The sequence below is a fragment of the Empidonax traillii genome, unplaced genomic scaffold, assembly GCF_003031625.1.
Source record: "Empidonax traillii isolate 1590-97213 ecotype Southwest subspecies unplaced genomic scaffold, ASM303162v1 scaffold1677:size138040, whole genome shotgun sequence".
Lineage (NCBI taxonomy): Eukaryota > Metazoa > Chordata > Aves > Passeriformes > Tyrannidae > Empidonax > Empidonax traillii.
The window spans coordinates 63,170-86,741 of record NW_020956870.1 but is presented as its reverse complement, the minus strand read 5'-3'; the positions used below and the strand labels follow the sequence as shown (position 1 = coordinate 86,741).

Sequence of the window (23,572 nt, the reverse complement as noted above, 5' to 3'; positions counted from 1 at the left end):
AGGAGGCAGATTTAGAACCAAAGTACCATTTCCAGGGAAGCACAAAAACCTCCATCCACCTTCCCATCACAGCTCCAGGCCACCCCTTTGTCCTGTTCCTTTCCTCCATGAGACACACAAACACTACTCCCACCACATCCTTCAGGACCTGCTCCCACCTTCCAGCAGCCCTGGACACCTCCCAAGCTCCCTCCCAGCCTTGGGAATCCAAAGCAATGCCGAGGGGGAGCTGAACAAAACCCCACAACCACCACACCACGAGCACATCAACAAGTTTGGGAACTATTTTCTCTTTTATTTGCCCACGTGTAAGTCCTAAAACCACCTGCAGCAGTTCCTTGCAGTGAACAGCCCCTGTGACAGCCACAGTCCAATATATACAGATCAGCATTCCCGAGGGAAGGCCGGGAACTCTCGCTGAAGGTCTCCCAGAAGCAGCAATTCCATACAATTAAAACCCCCCTCATAAATTAGTAACCAAACATCTGCTGTCAGTCTGTACACAATATACAAGAAGCTTCTTGCCAAATTCATTCATTTTTCCCCAAGGAAAAAGTCCTCTCCAGCAGGAGAAACTGCTGCCACCCCAGGACATGGCCAGAGCCCGGGAGGCTCTGCAGAGTCTACACACGCCCCTCTTGTCACTTCTCAGTGGGAGTCTTTACAAAAATACGTGGAAAAATAGATCCAGTACAAATCCCAGGTTCCTGCTGCAAGGAATTACACCCAGCTTACCTCCCAGGCAGAGTGTGAGCAGCTCAAAGGAACCCCCAGGGCAGCAGAGGAGCAGAGCTGGGAGATGCAGCTCTGGCTCCACAGGAAAAGTTCGCAGCGCTAAGAACACTTCGGGTTTGACAAAAATAATTTACCTACTCTGTTGGTTTGGTTTCACAGTCTCTATGCTATTGCACAACTCTTGTCAAGTTTTCTTCCACTGCCTGAAAGAAATATGCATAGCAACACCAGACAAATGCCTCTGACAGGGAGGAAACAGGCCCACAAATTAGGGGGGGATAAAAACCACCAACAACAAAAAACCAAAAAAGAAGAAGGGAATAAACACCAACCCCATGACAACAAATTCATGTCAGTGTTAAAAAATACCTCCTGTTCAAAATGCACAGTTTAAGGAGTAATTCACCAGAAAGAAAAACAAGGTGGGGGGGGTGGAAAAAAAAACCTGTTGTAACAAAATCCTCCTTTACTGAGCCCCGGGAAGCAGCTCCTGGGAGCTGTCGGGGGGTGGTGATTTCCAGCGGGACTGCAGGTTTCTCAGGATGCAGGTGGACATGCCAGCAAGTTTCTCCTGCATCTCGAAGAGCTGGCTCCCAGAATAGCTGTGGAGATCCTGGGAGCTGAGCTGGGCAGAGAGGGCCTGGATCTGGCTCAGGAGATCTGCCGGGGGCTGCTCGCTCGCCGTGGGCACGGCCGGCTCGGCCAGGTCTGCAAGGAAGGGAAGTGGAGGGAGAGTTGTGCTGTGTCTGATCAGGATTGTAGATCCAAGGGCACAAATGGAAGGATTTGCTCCCAGTCAGGCAATGCCAGTGCCCTTTGAGCTGCGTTGTCCCAAATCCCACACTTTAAACTCCCACATTTTAACTGGAGAGCTGAAGTCACCCCTGAGCTTTCTGTTGGGCTTTCTGTTCTGTTCTTCCAGCCTCGTGGGTTTTGAGCCACCAGGCCGAACTCCAGGGAGACCCAGGAGGATCCAAATAAAAATCTACACCCCAAATCCCAGTTGGGTGTGCAGGGAATCATCCCACTCCTGTCCCCACCTCAGGATAAGGCACCACTTCATTATCTCATCATGTTTGTCCTGTGCACCCCCAGCAGGGCCCAAACAGGGAGCAGCTCAGCAGTCACACCTGGCTGAGGCTCAGAACAACAACTGCTTCAGCCCTGACTCATTTGTTCTTTGCTTCTTTAGGGAAAAAACAGCATTTTCCCCTCAAAATATGTAAATTTTAAGAAGCCACTGCTACAGGCAGCATTTAATGGGGTAACATTTGCTACTAACACACCCAAAATAAAAATAAAAGCATCAAGTGTTCCCATCAGGAGAGAAAAAGGACCCTCTAAATCCGAAGCAAAAAGCCACCAAGAGGTACCTGTTCCAAGCTTTTCTTCATCTGCACAGAGTGGTTTGTCCTCCACATCATTTACAGGCTTTTCAGCATCTTCAAGCACCACCATTTCCTCCAGCACTCGAGACTTCACCTGAGCATTTCGTGGGGCAGAACAAGGCAAACGTTTTTAGAATGACAGAAATAAAATTAGGATTACGTGGTGAGAAGCACAATAATAAATACATAAATAATAAACACATGTCATCATAAATACAATCACCATTCCTGTTAATATTAACAATTTAACCAAGCCATCTGTACCTGGAATTCCCCCCTACTGAGACAGGCAGGGATCAGGTTTCAAAGTGCTCTTACTAATTAGGTAAAAAATACATTATTCTTCATGATGGCAATTATCAGTTCACTAGGCCAACACTGGCTTCCTGGGTGTTAAAATTCAGCTTTACCTGTTGCTCATGGTATCCCTTGAGGGCTCTTTTGAGATTGGAGACTTTGGGAGAGCGGATGGGGAGGGTTTTGATCTCCAGGGCTGTCAGACAGCTCAGGTCCCCCACGGTCTTGATGTTCTTGGCTCGGATGAGCTGCCCCAAACCTCTGGCACTGCAGCAGGGGAGGGAAATGCCTCATTACCAGGGAGTCATGGAATAGCCAGGATTGGAAGAGACCTGCAAGGATCAGAGTCCAAGCCCTGGCCCTGCACAGACACCCCAACAATCCCCCCTGTCCCTCAGAGCGTTGTCCAAACCCTCCTGCAGCTCTGGCAGCCTTGGGGCTGTGCCCACTGCTCTGGGGAGCCTGTTCAGTGCCAACCACCCTCTGGGGGAAGGACCTTTCCCTGAGATCCACCCTGAGCCTGCCCTGGCCCATCCTGGAATTCAGGTCCTTTCCGCCTGGCAGAAATCCTGCAGGAAGGATGATTCACGTGCACACAAGTGAAGGGGAAAACCAGAGCAGCTGATGCTCCCTCTGCAGAAGCTCACACAGAAGGGCAGTCTCTCCTGTGCCCAGCAGGGAATGGAATGGATAAATCCACTCCTGTGCAGTGAGAGTGGAAGGAAAAGGCCCCTCTGAGCAGTTCCTGCTGCACCTCTATAGTTTGTCCTGACCCTTCCTTGAAATTCAGGTCAGAAACCAAATTAGGAAGTGCCCAGTCTTTGTATATTTGAAATGCAGAATTTTTCCAAGTCCCACTTTGCCTTCACTACAGAAAACTCCGACTGATGTCACAGATCACAGAGATCAATCTGCCCTGGCACACGAAACACAAAGCTCCCTGTCCCTGGGCACGAGCTTTTCAGTCTTCAAAAAAAATACCTGAAGAATTCCAAACTAGACAAGTCACTCCCACACCAAACCGACCTCCCTCCTTCTGAAAAAAATTCTGAAGACATCAGTAAGCTGTCACAAACTGTGGGTTTGTAGGTCCAATATATTGAAATGTCCCCTTTAAAGGGGCAAAGCCGGTTTACCAGATGTTAGATGTGAGCTGGGGTAAGATGACATCAACAGGAGCTTTGCAGCCAGCCAGGGCTGGGTACACGTGTTCCACAGGGCACGGCAGAGGCTCCTTGGCCATTTCTGTGATCTGGAATAAGCCAGGGAAGGTGTTAAATTAACTGTCACACGACTGAATACGGGGAAAACAAAACAAAAAAAAAAATAAGAAGAGAAACATGAAGCAAAGCACTTCTTACTAAACACTTCTTTGAGCTCTTAAATTTAAGGGTACGGGATCCTGGGGACAGAAATCCTTTGGTTGGAGTGGTAATGTGCTGGATAGAAAAAGAGGAAAAAAACATCTCAGGATTGTAGGAATAGTCAGAAGGAATTCAGTCAACAGCAGGAATTCAGTTGTCAGCCTCTACCCCCTGAGATCTCAGAGGAACAGGACGAGTCAGACCCAAAGCAGTTACAGCTTCTCACACCCCCTGCTCTTACAACTCTTTCAAGTGACTGCAAACACACACCAAAGCCCTGCTCCTTATCATAAATAACATCAACACTTGCCCCACACACAATACACGTGAAGAACTCACCTTAGTCTGAATATTGGAGAGGATTTTCAGGCTCCTGGAAGAGGGGGAGGAGTGGGATCTGACCACGGGACTCCTCCTGTCGATGTCGTCCGCCAGCCCCGCCTGGTGAATGGGATCTGCAAAGGACACCCGACGGATCTGGGGGGAGGAAAGGAGGCTTCAGAGGGGGGATTCAAAGCACCAGGGCCTGGGGAGCAGCTTTCAGTTTGAAATGAGGTCATGGAAGTTCCTGGCTGGCCCAGGAAATGTTTCACTCCAAGGACACGCCGTGGATTCGTCTCTGCCAAGGGAACTCCCCAGGCAGTGGTAAATGAGGATGCTGGCCCTGAGTCCTGCAGGGCTCCAGGTCAGGCCCTGGTGCTCTGCTTCAAAAATAAACTCCACTCACCTACACCCTCATAATGGAAGTCTGTCAGTGCTGGCACCCTCAGCCTCAGCAGCAGATTATTCCCAGTGAAACTCAAGCCTTTGAACGTATCTGGAGCTCAGAGCAACCACTGACCCCATCCCAGCTGTGAGGGAGGCACCACAACCCCCAGGGCAGTACCTTGTGAGCAGGTGACAGGGAATCATCATCCTGGTGGCTCCTTTTGGCCCCTCTCTTCAGAATGCTGGTGGAAGGGGAAGCTGAGGGAGACCACGTGCAGCGGGCCTGGATGCTGGTGGGGCTCTCGTTCACCAGCACCAGAGAATCACCACCTGCCTTCAGAGGTGACTCCACACTGGGATCTTCCAAGGCCACGTTTTCAGGCGTTGTTATATCAGGTTCTATTAATTCCTCCTTCATCTCTTTCTCTGGAATAACACAGGTTTCTCCTGTGGTATCCTCAGCTTCTCCTTCATCATCCTGATTGCCCTTTAGATTGCTGATCTCCTTCTCCTCAGGTTTGCTACCAACAGGCAGTTCCTCAGGCATCTCCTCCAGCTGTCCATTCTGACTTATTTCTTCCTGCTCTGGAGCTGCTGGTTCCTCCTTCTCTGGAGCTGTAATTAATTCCTTCTCTGGAGCTGCTGGTTCCTCCTTCTCTGGGGTTGCTGGTACATCGTTTTCTGGAGCTGCTGGTTCCTCCTGCTCTGGAGCCATAACGAGTTCCTTTTCTGGAGCTGCTGGTCCCTCCCTTTCTGGAGCCATTGTTCTTTCTTTCTCTGGAGTTGCTGTTCCATCCTTTCCTGGAGTTGCTGGCTCCTCCTTCTCTGGAGCCATCGATAGTTCCTTTTCTGAAGCTGTTGTTTCCTCCTCCTCTGGAGCCGCTGGTCCCTCCCTTTCTGGAGCCACTGTTCTTTCTTTCTCTGGAGTTGCTGTTCCATCCTTTCCTGGAGCTGCTGCTCCCTCCCCTTGGCTCTCCATGGCCAGGCAGCTCTCCCCAGGCTGCCCTGGAACCCGCTCTGACAGAACCTGCTCCGTTGGCTCCTTCTGATGAGCAGGTTCCCTCATCTCCTCTATGAAGTCACCGGTTTCCCCTGCTGAGCACTCTGGACTCCCTGGCTCCACCTCCATCTCAACACTGCTTCCTTGCAGCTTATCCACAGACATTCCCTGGCTTTCCAGGTCACCTGTGCTGGGCTCCTGTGGGGGATGCACTGGAGTGCTCATGGCACAGGGGGGCAGGGAGAAGCTTTCCTCCAAATCCGAGTGCTCACACAGCTTTGAGTCCCCTGCAGGTGTCTGAGCCGGGGGGCTCTGGGGCTCGTCCAGCTCTGGAGTTTTCCTCTTCCTGGACTCAGTCAGTGATGTGATTTGTTGCTTCGGCTTTTTAAAGCAGCAGTCACAGCTCTTGTTTTTTTTGGCCCTCTTGCTCCTCTTGCTGTGACACTCAGGTGTCTGCAGAGAGGAAGGATCTGCTGCTGGAGCACAGCACCCCCCTGGGCTTGGCTGCTTCTCCTCCTCCTGCTTCTGCTGTGCTGCTGTCCCGTCCTGCTCAGGCACAGAGGGGCTGGGCAGTGACTCCATCCCTGTGTCACTCTGCTTTTGCTCCTCACTGCTGTTCTGAGCAGCAGGTGGATTCCCAGAGCTGGCAGATCCCACAGCTTCACCAGCAGTGGGAGGAACTCCCTGGTTTTCAAGGCCACACGGTTCAGCTGTGCTGACTTCAGCTTCCTCTTTATTTGGACTCTTAGTTTCATTTCCCTGGGAAGACACCTCCTGGCTGTGGCTTCCTGGCTGCCCATCTTTCAATTTATTTTCCAGAGAATCACTTCTGGTTTTCGCTTTGCTGTGTTTTTTCTTCCTTGTGCTTTCCTCCTTGGCAGAACCCTCAGCCTCTGAGTTCTCTATGCTGGAGAGCAATCCCTGGGCACATCTCCTGGTGTGGTACCGTGGGCGCTCCATCACCTTCAGGTTGCTGTCCTGACCTTCCCCCTCAGCCTTCAGGGGCTCTTCTGCCCTCCTGCCACTCCTGCTCCCTTCCCCATCAATGCCCCTGGAAGCAGGAGAGCCCTTGGAGCTCCACTCCTCTGCAGCTCTCCCGGCTTGCCTGCTTTCTTTTGTACTTGTGTTTTCTGCTGTTCTCCCAGCCTTCTGCTTTTGGGATCCATCATCCTTAGGCTGGGCCCCCTTCTTCTGCCCAGCTTTGTCATCCTCTTTCCTCCTGTCCCTCCTTTGGATCCCATCCTCCTTGTCCTGGCTCCCCGAGGGGCTCTCCGCAGTCTCCGAGCGGCGCCTCAGGGAACGCCGCAGCACCTTCTGCTGAGGGGACACCTGCGGCACCTGGGTGTCCTCACCCGTGGCCTGGTCAGGGGAGACGGTGCTGGTGTCTGGGGGGGTGTTTTCCTTGGCATCCATGTCCAAGGCACGGGCTCTCTCTATCTCCGCGATGGTGTCCTCGACCTTCCTGATGTCGGCGTCCGTGGAGTGCAGCGCCTGCGACTGGGACAGCAGGATGTGCTCCACGTCCTCCACAGTGGAGCACAGCTCAGCAGTGCTTTCCATGCTGTCAGAGGCCAGAGACTCCTGTTCTGACCTGTTCAGCACCTTGGACTTATTCCCCTGGAGCTCCATCTTGCTCTGGCGGCGCGTGAGCCTGCGGATGGCGGCGAGCACGGGCTCGGGCTCTGGCTTCGAAGGTTTCTTGTTTTCCTCTGCAGGTTTCTCTGCTCTGGCACCGCCCTGGTCCTGCTTGGCTGCCAGGGCAGCACCCCCAGCCAGCTCTGAGAAGGGGGTGAGGGCTGAGGGGCTGAAGGGCCTGCTCTCTGCCCCGCTGAACTTCTCCAGGGTGATGAAGGATTGCCGGCGGCTCACGGGCTGGGGGGTGCCAGAAATGACGTCACTGGAAGCTGAGCTGTTGCTGACGTTGGAAGTGTTTTCGTTCCCTGCCGAGCTCTCCTTGGAAGCTGCTTCCACAGAGCTTGTCTCTAACTGCTCTCCAGCTGATGGCTCCTCTGCAATCAGCTGGGCTGTGCTGCTCTGGGACTCCCCCTCGCTGGTGGGAGCTGAGCTCTCCCCTGAGGGACACCCTTCACTCCTTGCATTTTCTTCCTGTCTCAAAAACATCAACAGTGGTTATGAAAGATACTTCTTTTCAACCCCCAACCCAAAGCAAAGAACTGCAGAGATGGTTTATTTCAGTTTTGCTAGAGGTATTAACAAACTTACAGCTCAAGCTGTAAGTTTTTTTTTTACCCACTTATTTTACCCACTTATCAAATTTTACCCACTTATCAAATCAGCTGTTTAGCCAATTCCTCCCCAAAAGGAATTTAGGATTTACAACCTTTACCCCAAGAAAATATTATTGACAGCACATGCACATGACTGACCCTGGAATACCTGGAGCTGTGTAACAAAGATCCAACACAGCCCCACTAGAACTGCTGATATAAACCCTCCCCTTTTGGAATCAAAATGCCCAATAAATGCTATAAACAGAACACAGCAAAACCACTGCAATGGTGGTGAATTCCCCCCTGGTGATGAGAAGGGAAGACAAAACCACAAAAGCTCTCATGTTGTGGTTGTAACTCTGATATTTTCATCCCCATCAGACAATGAGGAATTACCTGAGGTTTGCTTTCAGCATCTTCTTTGGCATTTTCTGTTAAAGGCGATGCTTCCCTAAAACAGAAGTAATTCAAATTAGGAGTGGCTGCAAAAAAAGGGGGGCACCTTTAATGTCCTCAGTGGTCACTCCTACTTACAAAGAGTCCTCCTGGCTTTGAGTATACTGAGAAAATAAGGTGGTGTCCTGTGATGCATCCAAATTGTTGTACATGGCAGGAATATCAACCCTGAAACAAAACCAGCCATGGGAAGTCAGAGTCGTCTTTGGAATTTAGTATCTCCTCATTTCAAGGCCACTCTTTTCAGCTGCATGAAATAAATTTTAAATCCAACAAGCTTTTGGGGAAAATTCTGCAAAGAATTGCCCAGCACTTGCTGACTGCACAACCCAGCCCTGCCCCACGATTTAGGAAAAATTACATCTTCTGCTGTTTCACTTCATGAAGTAAAAATGTAAACTCCAAATTACCAGACCCTAAACAGACTACAGAGAGTGCATTTAATCAAAAGAAAAAATGCAGTCTGAGAGTAATTTGGTTGCTTCAAAATAGCAAAGCAAGGAGCTCTTTTAGGTTTAAACTTTATAACTTGTATGGGAGGTCAAGACTCAATTCCCTGTAGCAGTTTGAGATACAGGAGCTGAAGTTAATTCAGTGTGAGATACTCAGTGTAATGACAATTCACATGAAAACACAATAAATGCCAGACCTCTTTGACCTCAGCACTTCTTTCTGATGCTCTGTCAATACTCTTGCTTTTGTTTCTGGAGGAATAAAGACAAAATCAGCTGATTTCTCCTCTTCCAGAAGTATCTCACTTGGAGTCTTTGAAGATGAAAATTCCAGTTTTAACTGCAGAGAGGAAAAAAAAAAAACCCAAATGCTGGGTTAGAAACAGGAACTGCAAATAAGGAGTTCCTCAGGAACACAAGAGCCACAAAACTCATTATTTTATTATTTGTCCCTGGGGATTTGCAGCAGCAGAGTGGATGTTCTGCTGCAGGATGGGGTGTGTGATTCTCTCAGCCCTCTCTGGGGACACTTTACCTTTGCAGGTGTTACGTGCACATTGCTGGACTTGTCTTTTCCCTCAGTCTTCTGGTCACTCACGTGTGCCAACATGGAACCTCGTTTCTGACCCAGCTTCACTTCCATCCCACTGATCTTTGCATCCAGCTGGGAGTTCTCCATCTATTCCAATAAAAATACACTGTATGAAGAAACTCCAAGCTCACAAACCCACCCTGAGATGTATCAGTTTCTACAACTGAACCGTCCCACACTCCCATTTCCCTCCAAATTACACAGAGCACAACTTAAATTAATTATTCAGAGAAGCTTTAAAAGGCATAAAATGTTTAGAACCAGCTCAGCCTTTTGACAGTGCTTACCCAGCACAGTTTAACATTCCAAACACGAAGCCAGTGCAGGCCAATCACAGTAAAAACCACAACTGACCTCCTGAGGGATTCCCAGGAAGCCCCCACAGGGCTCAACAAGGTATTTACCGTGTCAGAGAAGGGCCCACTGCATTCTTCACCCATCTCAACGCTCTCAAAGCCAGGCAGCAGGAGAGGAACTTTCTTTTTGGCTTGGCTTAACACAGATCTGCTCAACAAAATAAGCATTTTAAACTTCTGGAGGGGGAGAAAGGGGTTACAGCAGAAGCAGCAGATCCCCCCAAAAACGGGACATATTTGCACATAACCCCAAATCTCTTCCTCTGGAGACGCAAACATGAAAAATCTCTTACTTTAACTGCTCAGGGTACGTGAGTGAGGCAGTCTTGGCAAAGGTGCAGTTCCAGAACTGGGCACACTGGTTCCTGAGCTGTTTGCTCCTGTGCTGGAACCCTGCACAGAGCAGAGGGCAGAGCTGCTCCAGCATCTCACTGTCGTAGGAGCCCGTGCAGTGGGACTGCAGACACTGCAGGATCTCTGCCAGCAGCTTCTCAAGCTGAGGGCCAGAAGAAACAAGGGAGTTTTCACTTAAACACTGAAATAATACGTGCAATATCTGAATTAAAACCCCACTGAAAACATTATTATCCCATGTAACTGTACAGCCTGAATGAACAACTTCAAACCCCACACAAAGAGTCTAACAGCTTTCAGCTCCTCCCCTCAGCAATAAACACATCATTTAAATATTAAATCTCCACCTTTATTACATTTTTAACTTATTTAAAACAGGAGGAATGGCAAAGCTCTGGTGGCCCACATTTCCCCCAGCTATTTCTCCAGCACATTTACCTTGTTGTTGAGGTTGCTGTAGACTTTGGGCACCTCGGGGAGCCTGCCAAAACAACCAGAAAAGGTTGGATTTTGCTGCCTCATTTAGCATAAAGATGTAACATCTAATACCTTCAAGCTTTGCCACAGTAGTTTTTACTGTCTAGTACAGAGTATATGTAATTTGGTATAGGATATTTTGTCTTCCTTCAAAAATACATCCAACTTCTCCTTTTTTTCCTGAATAATTATAAAAAAAGACAATGCTCAAAGGCTGATGAGGTGGGAGATGGAGAGAGGTGAGTCCAACTCATCCTTACACAGGAACAAAGGGGTTTTTGCCTCTGGAATGGGGATTTCTGATGAGTTTTAAGGTGAATTTTAGGCAGCCCTGCTGCACGTTGTAATAACATCTATGCCAAATAAAGCCTATGCCAATTAAAGAATAAAGCAGCAAAGCCACATAAAGAGAAAAAACACAAGTAAAGTCTTTCCCAGTATTTGTTTCTGCTTAAAAACCTCCAGGATCTGAGTGTACAGCTCACTGTGACTTAACTCCTGCAAAATTTTCTGCCGTTCCTGCCCACTAGAAAAAACAAATGATAATTAACAAATAATTGTTAATTATTTACAATTAACAATTATTTTTAAAAGTTTTCAAATATTTTAAAATAATTAATATAAATAATATATTTATTATAAATACACATAATTTAAATAATTTTTAATATTTTAAAATTATTTTAAAATAATTTACATATTTAATTTAAATAATTTTTAAAATAATTTACAATTATTTACAATTAACAATTATTTTTCAAAGTTTTCAAATATTTTAAAATAATTAATATAAATAATATATTTATTATAAATAAACATAATTAATTTAAATAATTTTTAATGTTTTAAAAATTATTTTAAAAATAATTTACACATTTAATTTAAATAATTTTAAAAATAATTTACAATAATTTACAATTAACAAATAATTGTTAATTATCAGTGAAAATCAACAGGGGGTGGAAAGCAAAGACCTGAGCCTTGCAGAGATGCCAACGCTTCCAAGACTGAAGTTTTTCAACACCAAGTTTTGGGAAGAGCTGAGAGCCCCTGAGTGGCCTCCTGCCCCGCTCCAGGAGCACACACACCATTTCCCCGGTAAAAACCAGCCCAATTTCCCACCCACTCTCCAAACACTCACCTGGTCTGTTCATAAAACCCCGCCAGGGGTTTGGCAAAGGTGGCCAGGGTGGTGGCCAGCAGTGAGGGCAGGGAGATGTGGCTGATGATGGTGTGGAGGGCAGCCAGGAGCGAGGGCCCCACGGAGAGCAGAGTTTCTGAGCAGCTTTCCTGGGGGCTGAGCAGGTGGAACGAGTCCAGCAACGTCACCAGCAGCTTGAACAGAGAGGCAACTTTGCCCAGGGGCTCCTTCTTCTTCTTGGACCAATCTGAAGGTGTCTGTGGAGCTAAAATCAGAAAATAAGTCAATAATTTTCCTTAATAAACAGGCTCTACAGCAAAACACATCTTGAACATTCAGTCTTTGATTGAACATTCAGCAGAACTTGGATTCCCAAACTGCATCTACATTCAAACAGTTTAAAACCAGCCCTGACAGAACAAACACATTTTCATTTTTATCATGTATCTACTGATTCCTATTCCTCTTATTTATGATTTCCTGTTCCTCTTATTATGATTGTCAATTTATTGTCTACTTGGAAATAGACAACAACCACTCTACAGATACCAGTGGATACACATAAAGTTTGGAACAGGTGAGGAGGGCAAATATAAATTTATATTAGTTTATTTATTTATAATATAATTATGCACACACACACATCTATATCTATAATAATAATTCCATATTAGTGAAGTTTACATCACGTTTCTTCTCATCACCAGTTCCAACTAAAGCATTCCATTCCCACACAGCATCTCACTGCTTTAACAAATCCCTGTGGGGCAGAGAAATTAGAAATGCTTCCATTTTATACCAGTTGTGTTGGTTTGTGAATTATTTCTTCAGTTTTTCAGGGAATTCCACAGAACATTTGGACTTGGAAGGGACCCACAAAGAAGTGGCCTCAATTTATATTGATATAATATATTTATAGCCATCTCAGCTGTGTATTGTCAGGCTGTGCGGGAACTGCTCGACAAATAAAGGTCTGAAGAGTCAATCAGGTTGATTAGGTGATCATTTTAATTCCTTTTATGATCTTTGCCAATCCCTTCTGAGGTCAGGCAGCACATGCATCACATTCACATCACTGATTCACAGCTGTCACTTCTGCACCCACAGCAACACTAATTTTACACAGAACCCCCCAGTGTTGAAGGCTTTCCTTACATCTGGTTTTTGGCTGGTATTTGGTACCATATGGAGCAAAGTTGATGCAGTCAACCATGACTGACACAACGTGGGTGAGTCCTTCCATCATGGGAAACATCTGAGGAGCAACAGAAACCATCAGCAACAGGAATCACCAGCAGAGAAACAGGGACAGGAGAACACGCTCTGCTCATTCAGGACAGAAATGCAACAGAATTTAATTTAAAGGTGGGGAAATTGCTCTGTATTAGCAGACTCAGATAAAATGACACTATAAATACATTTACACATGATGATGAGTCTTCCCATTCTATACAAATAAAGCATAAGCAAATGCACTGTGCAAACAGCAAAGCAGATCTAAGGAGGTGTCAGATTGAAGATGGATCAGAAGAATTAAGGTTCAAGATTTTTACCCCTCACAAACCATCAAAAAAAATCTTCAAAGTATTCTAAATCTTCTGCTTTGCAAGGAACATTGGTATTCTGGACTAAAACAAAGTTTCAATATAACTTGCACACCGAACTTCTAAATTGTTTCAGTTTGGCTTGTTTATTAAGTATTGATTTTGGGCATTGAGGTTTATCATCAGCAGCATCCAAGGCAAGTTGTGATGATGCAAACCTCTAAATCCCAGGTTTTCAAATTCCATATTTTCTTCTCATTTGTTTCTGCCACAGTATTTTTTTAAAAGAATGAACTTCAGGCACAAAGGGGTTTATCTTCCACAGCTGATGTTCACACCCAGACCCTCCACCTCCCCTTATGGTGGGGGTCTCTTCTTTCAAAAGCTTTACAAGTCAAGTCTTTAAATTTTACTAAACAAGGCTGAAGGTACCAGGAATTAACCAGCAGCAAGTTAAACCTTCCCTCCTTCCTATTTAAAATGCCTGGGTTTGTGGTATTTGCCAGTTGAAGTTTATTTCAACAGCATGGTGACACTCACTAAACCATTATAAATTAATCAGGTAGGAGACCAATTTAAAGACTGCTTGACTGCTATTTCAACATTTACTAATAACTAATTTAATAACTAATTAATAAATGTTAATATTTAACGTTTATAGTTATTTTTACTCCCTTCTCTCAACCCATTTCTTTACCAACTTCCCAACTATTTCCTTCCACGCAAAACCAAGCCCAAATCCGAGTTTCCCCCGGGGGTCTCACCCCTGCTTTCCACCTAAACCCGCTGGAGCGTGTTTAGAGAGTGCAGCCTGCCAGGTTTATACTCACTGCTGGAGCTTCACCTTGGAGCCCAGCCAGCACCTTGGCACCCAGCTCCTCACAGCACACGTTGTCCTCGGCCGTGGCCACCAGGGCGGCACAGCGGGCGAAGGCGCGGTACAGCTCGGCCCACGAGCGCAGCAGCGACCTCATGCTGGGCTGCAAAAACACAGACAAAAACCTCACCAACTCCAGCTCTGGGCACAGGGGATGAGTTTTGTTCTTCTGTCAAACCCACGGGGCTCTTGAGGGTTTTTAAGTTTTAACTGTTGGGAGTTTGAAACCCCACGCCCAGCAGTGCAACGTCCACAGGTGTCGGTGGCCGATCCCCCCCGTAGATTGTCAGGAGTTTTCACCAACCAACCCGTTAATTTGATTGGTGTTGTGTGCTCAGTGTTACCTGGGGAAAGCCCTGAGTGGGGAAGATGTGTGACACTGGCAGCAGCAATGCACTGTACACAGCACTGAAGTTGTGTTCCAGGGCATCCCCCTGGTTCACTTCGTTGGTCTGCAACGAGAAAGAAGTTTTGGGGTTATTGGAGCTGCAAAACTGAGGTGACAAATAAGGCTGTTCCTGGTACAATGACTTGGACATGAGGTCTGTGCAAGCTCAGCAGCCAGTGGCAGTCTGAAATTAGCTGTTCTGCTCTTGAAAGAGCTCAGGCTGCTATTGAAAAAGCAGTAAAAAGCACTGTTTGTAATTCCAAGAATAAAAACAACCTGTCTTCGGTGTTGATGACAACAACCTACTTAGAATCACAGTTTGGGTGGGAAGGGACCTTAAAGTTCATCCCATCCCACTCCCTGTCGTGGGCAGGGACACCTTCCACCAGCCCAGGCTGCTCCAGCCTGGCCTTGGACACTTCCAGGGATCCAGGGGCAGCCACAGCTCCTCTGGGAATTCCATCTTAGTCCCTCCCCACCCTCCCAGCCAGCAATTCCTTCCCAATATCCCATCTAACCCTGCCCTCTGGCACTGGGAAGCCATTCCCTGTGTCCTTTCACCACATTGCCTTGTAAACAGTCAGAGCACCTAAAGTTCTGTTCATAAATTCTAAGATTTTTAGGTCCAACGACTACATGAGGATTAATTAATTCATTCACATCCATGAATGTGTTTATAAACTTAAGAAGAGGAGAAGAGCACTCCCAACCATCCTGACCATGGCACTCATCACTGTAAAGCCCCCTGTGGATGAAGATAAACGATCAGCAGGAGGTTTTCCTGGGGGGTTTTGGGGTGGGGAAGAGAACCCAAAGCCCCCGTACCTGATTAATCCATTCTGTCAGTGGATTCACAACAATGCTCCACATCCTCCAGAGATGCTCCTTGTTCTCCACCTGCTTGGAGCTCTGGTTGATGACACTGATCACAGACTCACTGAAAGCCAGGGGAGATGTGGGGCCAGACAGGGCACAACCCACAAGTGTTTCCAGAATCACAAAGAATCTGGGGGAGGAAGTTCAACAGGTCTTTTTGAAGATTATTTTTTCAGGAAAAAAAAAAACCAAACAAACACTTCTGTGAAGTCTTCTAAGGGAAGTCTGACATGAGCAACCACCAGCACCTACCTCTCATCTGTTACACAGCATTCCAGGAGGTTGTTATGGAAAAGCAGCTGGATTAGGAACAAAGCTGGTGTTCCCTTGGAAGAGAAATGGAAGAGGTCAAAACACCACAAACACTGCTCAGATGAAATGGCTGCCTCACATCTGTACCTGCATGCTATATTTAAGGCAGAAATTATTAAAAGTTGTCCAAAATTGTCAGTTCTAACAATTCCAAATAAAAATGAAAGCTGGGAAGCTGAGCTGCTGCCAGATCCTGGGATTTGTTCAGTTCAAGGACGCAGCAAGAGACCTTTGGGACAACTTCTGGTAAAATCTGTCACAAGTTATCTCAGGTTTGATCCCGTCAGAGAATTAACAAAATGCATTTCACTTCAACCACCCTAAGCAAGTTCTGACTCTTGTAAGCCAAGTCAGAAAATGTAAATAAAGTACTTGTGGTAAAGAGCTGGGAGGAATTTTGGGAGCTGAGCTGTTAAGCAGACCAAGCTTTACCCTACTGTGCTGAGTTCAGCATTTGCTTACCCTTGTTATACTCAGGCCTGGTCTCAGATATTTATCTGCTTTTCCAAACCTCCAGATCAATTCCATGCCTGGCTAATAAAGTAAATTTGGGGCTAAAAACCTCTATTGCCACTGCTGCAAAATAAAAAGTTGCCTTCTCTCCACTGGTGGATGTAGAAAACCTGATGGTCAACCAGTTCTAAAAGCCTTTAAATACCTTTCAACTATTCAGTCTCCTTGCAAAGTGCCTAAAATCTGTATTTTAAATCATGCCCTGAGCCTGAAAAATCCCTTTTCCATTATTACTTCCAGTACCTATCGATCCTTATCTCCAGACTTGTTAAATTACTCCTCAGAAGTGAGAGTTGGAAAAAAACCTATCTGCATTCTGGAACATGGAATAACACAGATCTGGGGCTCATGAAGTACAACTATGACCTCCTAATGCCTTTCAGCAACAAGAAAATTCTGGAATAAAGTCAGACTTACATTTAAAAGATCCATATCAGCAACCTGGTAAGCTGGAGATCCCAACACTTTTGGAGGCAACTCCTTAACAGTGATATCAATGAGGGACTAAGGAGGGGGAAAGAAGGAAATACAGGTAAATATATTTTTCTCAGGGTGCAAATATTTTAAGTAACAGCACAAATAAAAGCAAGATTGGTTCCCTTTAGTGAAAAGAACAAAATAAACGTATCAGGTAAGTGTCTTTTGAAGCAGAAGGTTCTGGCAGGAGAACCATGGACTCAACTGTGCTGATAAATCTGGAAATCACTGTTAAAGCAAAGAATTCCTTACCAGGATTTTCTGCACAGGAAGAGAGCTCGACCTCACAGTGTTTTTTAAGGCCTGGAGCAGCATAGTCAGAATTTCTGACCCTTGCTTCTCTTTCTTATTTCCTGGAAGAAAGAATATTTCCAGTTAGAGCAGGACCAAGCAATGTTCCCTCTGACCATCAATAAAACTTTATATTAATGTACTACAAGACCCCAAAAATCTGTGTATATTTGTGAAAATATACCAAATACTTGAGGGATTCAGATAGGTAATTTTTAAATTTTTTCTTAAATTGCTTTAAAAAACCCCCAATTACTGATGAAGACTAAACCTAAACTTCACCAGCAAGGAAGCAACAACTTATGGTCTAGTTTTAAACCTCATATAACCTTTAACTGGTCAGCAATAACAAACTGAGAAAACATGACACTTCTTACCTGATTCAATTGCTGTTTTTACATATCCATTTATGTCCTTCCATATAACATTCAGCATACAATCTGCAAGGCAGCAAGAATGTTTTTATTCAGCGTGCAATAAAAAATGAAAACAATAAATAAACTGCAGGTGAAATACAAATTGTGTTCAAAGACAGACTTTGATCTAAGCTAAAAATTACTTTAGTTTTCCAAGTCAGGCCAGTTCTGTTTAATGTAACATCAGGATATTGCACACAAAGTGCTTGTTTCTCATGTTTCTCTTCTCACACTTGATCTTGCAGAAAATAATGAAAGCGCACCATTAAATTCTTACCAGGAACTTCTTTTCCAACTGCAATGAAGCCATCCTGCACTGCACTGATGAGAGTGCTGGCATGCTTACAGAAAAAAGAAGAGCTGCTGATCAGTGGGGACGGCAGAGGCTCTGCAACAGAAAATGCCCCATAAAGCTGTTATTTTGCAGTTTAATGATAAATATCAGCCTTAAAAACAAGCATTTAACACAACACCCTAAAGGTGACAGCTAAGAGTTTTAAATGTTCACAGCGTTTCACCCCAACAGGCATCTTTAAATCCAGTAAAAATCAATGAGATGATGCAAAAATACTTCCAAAATACATCAAAAATTCACATACCTAAACTGAGCACAAGTTTGTTCTGCTTGGCAAAGTCTAAAACTCCTGGTCCCATCAAGAAGTGCAGCAGCATTTCGATGCCCAGCAGCTGGATGGAAGGGAACACCACCAGCCCTGCCGAGCTGGAATTCAGGTTTATCCTGGGTGTGGCTGGACTCCCAAATGGGTAAGGACCTAAAGCAGGGGGGAAAAGTCACATTGGATCCCATTCCAAAAGAAAAGCGAAGATCCAACACACCCAAATCTCACAGGACAATTAACCATTCTTTGGACTGGCCAAAAGGGCATTTTAACAGCCAGACACTCCTGCTGAGCGGGGTTTCACATCACAGCCATCAGCAAGCGTTTTCCAAGTGTAAATGTCTGCCCAAAACCCCAAACTTTATTCCGGGAATCCAAATCTCCATGCAAGGTGTGGCTTTCGTGTTATTTTAAGTACCAAAGCTATTGATCCATCATGATCATGTGGCAGGGAGAGATGGGATATTGGGAAGGAATTGTTGGCTGGGAGGGTGGGGAGGGGCTGAGATAGAATTCCCAGAGAAGCTGTGGCTGCCCCTGGATCCCTGGAAGTGTCCAAGGCCAGGTTGGAGCAGCCTGGGCTGGTGGAAGGTGTCCCTGCCCATGGCAGGGGTGGGGATGGATGAGCTTTAAGATCCCTTCCCACACAAACCACTCCATGATCCTACACTATTCAAGTAAAAAACTAAAAATATTCCAGAAATAAAAGGGCTCAAATCAAAAGCACACATTTAAATACCTGAAAAGTTAAGTTCCAAACCAGAGACCACAATTCAGGACACTAAAACTGGTCCTCACAACGTGCAGCACAATTTTTTTTTTTTTTTTTGTTAACCTTTAAACACTGCCTGGATTAATCTCATTTTTCCCCCAGTGTAAATCACCTGCTTTCTGCCCAGGGGTGGCTGAGCCCAAGCTCTGGTTGGCCGGGAGGCGGGAGGGGGTTCCTGGGAATGCAGCAGCAGGATCCACGCTCAGAGTGCTTTGGATTAACGGGACACAGACCTGCAAAGAAATCACACCTCAGTGAGAATGGCTGTAAAACACACACAGAAACATCACACAGTGCTGCTGTGCACTTTTTCCCTCCCTCTTTACTCCCATTCTGATGTTTAATTTAATGAAATTCAGGTGTTGGATAGAAACATTATGTTCATTCCAGTTACAACGTGACCAGTAATTAAACAAGAGGATCATTCTTCCTTCCACCTTCCTAAATATTTTGTGGTCTTTCCATAATTTTCTATGGCACAAACTTTGTTGGTGAAAGGGCAAAGCAACCCTCACACAACGTGTTTATGCTCCCTGTTGTGCAGTCACTGGACACTTCCAGAGATGCTCCCAGGACTTTCACACAGGGCCCACAGATCTTTTGGAATTTGAAGTTCCAAGGGCACATTTAATCCCAAGGATTTCTGGGGTACTATAGAGAAGATACACACACAGAGCACAGAAATATGAAGTCAAATCTGGTTCTATTTCCTAAGATAGAACCAGATAAGCTAAATATAAATAAATCAAATAAACTAGAGGAGGATGAAGCAGGCAGGGATATGTCAGAGTAACCAGCACTGCTCCCAGCTGTGTTACCTGTTCAAAGTTTGAGGGCAGGTGAGTTCCCAGCCTCACCAGTAAATACCACCAGACCTCCAGCTTGGTGAGGGCCAGAGCCTCTGTTCTCACGTGGATGGAGCTCAGGGGCTGCATCAGCAGCTTCAGCCTCTTAGCACTGCACAGGATATCTGCCAGAACAGAAAGGTGTACCTGAATCAATACAAATAATTAAATCACAGGGCAAGAAAAAGAAAGGAATTAAACCAACAGGGGTTTTCAGCTTAAAATTTAAGGAATGACAATTTGAAGAACTAAAAAATACAGGAGCTGCTGCTGGAAATCCTGGCACAGTCACCCTGGGACATGCACAGCCAACACCAGCTGGGCTAGGGGTTTCATCCTCTCACAGAATAGGAACTTTTAATTCATTTAGGTGAAATAATGGTCAGAACAAACAATAAGAAACACGATAAAATGGCAAAGATAAATTCAGCTAAACTAAGGAATGCCCACTATTAGTTTTCTCTTCAGAACACAAGATAAAAACCAAAATATTCTGTGCTTTGACACAGACTGGACTTACAACTTGTTCAGGTCTCAGTTATACCTTTAAAGCAACTTTCTTAACACCTCTAGAATCCTGAAGCAGTGAATGCACACAGCCCAAAACAAAACAGGCAGAATGTCTTATTCTCTATTTCACTGCTGTTTGCATCAGTTAAAGCATCACAAAACAAATCCAATGTCATTCCATTCCTACCAGTCCCAGCAGAAAAATTAAGGTAGAACAAACAATCGAGTTGTCCCTTTGCCTTAAAAATAAAACAAAACAAGAAAAAAAAAAAAACAAACACAACAAAGAAACCCAACAACTTGAATGTTATTTCTGTCTATCCCGCCATGTGTTTGTGTACACCACAGACACACTACGTGTGCATATTCTATTCCAGTTATGGAAAGTGACAAAGCAAAATAATTCAGGGTAATTTTTGTTTTAAATCTACCTGGGTTGAGAGCAAAATTATCTATGAGGCTCTTCCATGCAATGAAGGCAATTTTCTTTACCACTGGGGAGCCACTCCGAAAGCCGAGTTCCTCCAGCTGCAGGAGGGAGTTGATGAAACTCCCGCTACGATGAAGAGTCTGGGGAGGAAAGAGTTCAGAATTAAGGTATTTTACTGCTGCTAAAAACTCCTTTCCTGAAGATCCATGATTGCAGAGCTCGTTATTTCGCCGCTCACCTTTCCAAGCAGTTTGACGAACAGCGGCCACAACTTCAGCACGAAGGTCTCGTTTTTGGCGGAGAACAATTTCTGCAGCTCAGAGATCAACTTCTGCAGGCAGAAAGAAACAGCATTTATTTCTACAAGAAATATATATTTAAAATATTCTAACAGCTACCTCCTCATGCCTGTTTGGAGGAGGAAGCGAAGCTGGACAATATGAGTTGCTGCCACACTGAATTTGGTGAACAAATTGTCTGGCAGAGACAACACAAGTTTAGTGGCATTTTTGAGTTAATGCTGTTGAGACCGGCGCTTAAAGGTCATTTATTTTCCTGATCAATGATTATTTTCCTGATTAATGATTCCTGTCCAGACACATTGCTTTTTTACAGTGCTCCTGTATTTACACTGCTGTTACAATAATCTTTTCCATTAAAGCCACAGTCATCAAGAAGCTGCTGTCAATAGTTCCGCTGCCATTATGCAGACTGCGAATAAAATTAAACATAAAATTGCAACCAACCAACCCCCCCAGCCGCTCCTGCTGCTGCCTGCAGCACTCCCACTCACTGTGGTCATGAGGTGCTCGGTGACAGCTGCCACCTCCTGCTGTTTCTGCAGGAACAGTGGCATTCCCATCTCCAGGGCAGTGGCCCCTCGCAGCTGCACCTTGTGAGCCGAGTGGACAACCAGAGGGATGATGAGCTTCGCCCACCTCACAGCCTCCTCTGCCATCTGGGCTGGGCTTTGCTCCATCAGGCTGCACCCAGAGAACACAGACAGGGATTACAAACCTCCAGCAGACTGTTCAGGCAACCAAATTATCTCTGTAATATCAATAAACGCTCTAATTCAACACATGGTTTATGGGGAAGCATTCTAAACTTCCTCATTTTCCAACAGCTGTATATGGATATTTCATTTCAAACTGCAAAGTTCCAGTGCTATCTTAGACAAACCTCTCCCAAAGCACAACAGCCTGACATTTGCAGCTGCCCCTTCTGCTCTGTCACAGCCATGGGGGCCAAGGAGCTGAACAAGAGCCTGGAGGGACATTCCTTATCAGTGCCCAATCCAAGGCTTGCCCAGGAACCAGCCCTGGGTGTTCCCAGCAGCCCAGGCAGCTCCCACACCCTCAGCGTGCTGCCAACACCACCGGCCTGCTCCTGGAAAACTAAACTGCAGGACTGCTCACACTCCATCCATGCACATCACCCTCCTCCAGAGCTCTGCTTTCATCCTCCTGTTCCAAAGCTGCTGGAGTTCTGACAATGCTGGAGCTCTGACAAACAATTCCACGTGTTTACACCATCCCAAACGAGCCAACAAGGCTTTCAGAAATGGGGAGACCTGGCACACACCCAACCCAGCCTGGAGGAACCAGCTTGTCTCTAGAAAACCTGGAATTTTGGCAAAAAGTGGTCCCTTTGACCCAGGTAAGTCAAAACCATCCCTCCTGCAGCTTCCCAAAGGGAAAACTGCTGCCTTTCAAGGAATTGTATTAAAGCCAGAGGACAAGCACTGTTTAAAAGAACTGCCTCACTTTAAAATGGATTTGCAGTTTAAATCAGCCAAAAGTTTAAGAGAGTACTTAAAAGATCCAAGCTCAACACATCTACTAATATAGAAACTAAATTAATACTGATTTGAATATTCTAACACTGCTGACCAAGACAATGTGTTGGTCCTACAGAGCCACCTTTGGAATTAAACAGGAACCCGGACAGAGAAACCCTGCAGGAAGATGTGGAAAGCATCAAGGGAACACATTTCAATAAACCCCCTGTAATGGGGGAGGATTTCTCAGCCAGGTAAGCTCTGAAAACAAAATATAACTGAAGAAGACTTGAGACTTTGGAAATGATTCCTAACAAGCTTTCCTTTAAAAATGAAAGCGAGGCTTCCAGCTGAATGCTGCCTGATTTGTGCAAAGGAACTGTCCTGGCATCATGATGGGAGTTGTTTGCAATTATAATGACACACAAAACAGTGCAAAATTGCCTCCACTCCCTGGCCAGCTTTTCCCAGTTTACAACTGGGCATGATGTCACATCCCATGGAATATCCCAGCCTTTTGTGTCCCCCAGCCCCTCACTGGTGAGGTGAGAACCTGCCAAGTCCTTGACTGGGGGCAAACACTGCCCAGCACCACCCAAAACATCCCCGTGTTATCATCACCGTTCTCATCCCAAATCCAAACCACTGCACCAGCCACCAGGAAGAAAATGACCTCTACCCCAGTCAAAACTGCAGGAAAACAGTCCTGAACATACTGGACAACTCAAAGAGTATTAAAAATGTTTTCTTTGGTATATTTAGTGCCATTAAGGTTTTGCTTATCACGAGTTTGCCCCTCAAATGAAGCACCTCCTTTAACAACTGAATACTGGGAGCACCCACCGTATGATGACATTAAGTGCTTCATATTCAACCACAACAGACTGCACATCCCCTTTGGTAAGGATTGTTTCCAGGGTGGACAGAATACTGGACACCTGAGGGAACAAGACAACATCAGAGTGAGCACCTGGATGCCAGTAACTCCACGGGGAGCCGGAATGATGACATTCCATTTTCCAGGGCTCTGTTTGGATTAGGCCAGGTCTCGTTTTAAGCTCAGAGTTCTGAGAAAACTGGAATATTCAGAACATTTTTCCCTGTTTTACTGGTTTCTGACAGAATTGCTCACATTGCAGCTTCTCCTCTGAGGGAAGCAATAATTTCTGGCTCCATTTTCCCAAGAACTTCGGCTGTGAAATCTGATGGGAAACGACCTTCAGATTCAAAAAGCTCCTGCACAAGCCCCTTCTCCCTGACAAATCAAGCCAGCAAAAAAAAAAAAGAGGAAAAACTCACCTCCTTTTGGACAACTTCAGGAGGAAAGGCCTGCTTAGAGATGACCCAAAGTGCCCGAGTGCGAGTGTTTT

At 45.6% G+C, this 23,572-nt stretch overlaps 1 protein-coding gene across 1 annotated transcript in view; it reads right to left on the bottom strand.

Moving 5' to 3' along the window:
- Positions 1–274: 274 nt before the first annotated feature.
- RIF1 (replication timing regulatory factor 1) overlaps positions 275–23,572 on the bottom strand; it is a 32,629-nt gene continuing 9,331 nt past the window's right edge. Inside the window, exons 5-35 of the mRNA XM_027908312.1 lie at positions 23,046–23,140; positions 21,216–21,405; positions 20,661–20,753; positions 20,424–20,562; positions 19,456–19,607; positions 18,750–18,870; positions 17,845–18,018; positions 17,523–17,633; positions 17,207–17,269; positions 16,791–16,891; positions 16,479–16,565; positions 15,489–15,562; positions 15,186–15,366; positions 14,317–14,424; positions 13,926–14,075; positions 12,707–12,806; positions 11,552–11,816; positions 10,372–10,414; positions 9,873–10,075; positions 9,628–9,727; positions 9,167–9,310; positions 8,829–8,971; positions 8,258–8,347; positions 8,120–8,174; positions 4,671–7,598; positions 4,124–4,261; positions 3,782–3,859; positions 3,557–3,672; positions 2,534–2,687; positions 2,109–2,217; positions 275–1,443 (exon numbers count right to left, since the gene is read on the bottom strand). Of these exons, the coding sequence (XP_027764113.1) occupies positions 1,202–1,443; positions 2,109–2,217; positions 2,534–2,687; positions 3,557–3,672; positions 3,782–3,859; positions 4,124–4,261; positions 4,671–7,598; positions 8,120–8,174; positions 8,258–8,347; positions 8,829–8,971; positions 9,167–9,310; positions 9,628–9,727; positions 9,873–10,075; positions 10,372–10,414; positions 11,552–11,816; positions 12,707–12,806; positions 13,926–14,075; positions 14,317–14,424; positions 15,186–15,366; positions 15,489–15,562; positions 16,479–16,565; positions 16,791–16,891; positions 17,207–17,269; positions 17,523–17,633; positions 17,845–18,018; positions 18,750–18,870; positions 19,456–19,607; positions 20,424–20,562; positions 20,661–20,753; positions 21,216–21,405; positions 23,046–23,140 (6,747 nt within the window). The 3' untranslated portion in view covers positions 275–1,201. The remainder of the gene's footprint in view (positions 1,444–2,108; positions 2,218–2,533; positions 2,688–3,556; positions 3,673–3,781; positions 3,860–4,123; positions 4,262–4,670; positions 7,599–8,119; positions 8,175–8,257; positions 8,348–8,828; positions 8,972–9,166; positions 9,311–9,627; positions 9,728–9,872; positions 10,076–10,371; positions 10,415–11,551; positions 11,817–12,706; positions 12,807–13,925; positions 14,076–14,316; positions 14,425–15,185; positions 15,367–15,488; positions 15,563–16,478; positions 16,566–16,790; positions 16,892–17,206; positions 17,270–17,522; positions 17,634–17,844; positions 18,019–18,749; positions 18,871–19,455; positions 19,608–20,423; positions 20,563–20,660; positions 20,754–21,215; positions 21,406–23,045; positions 23,141–23,572) is intronic.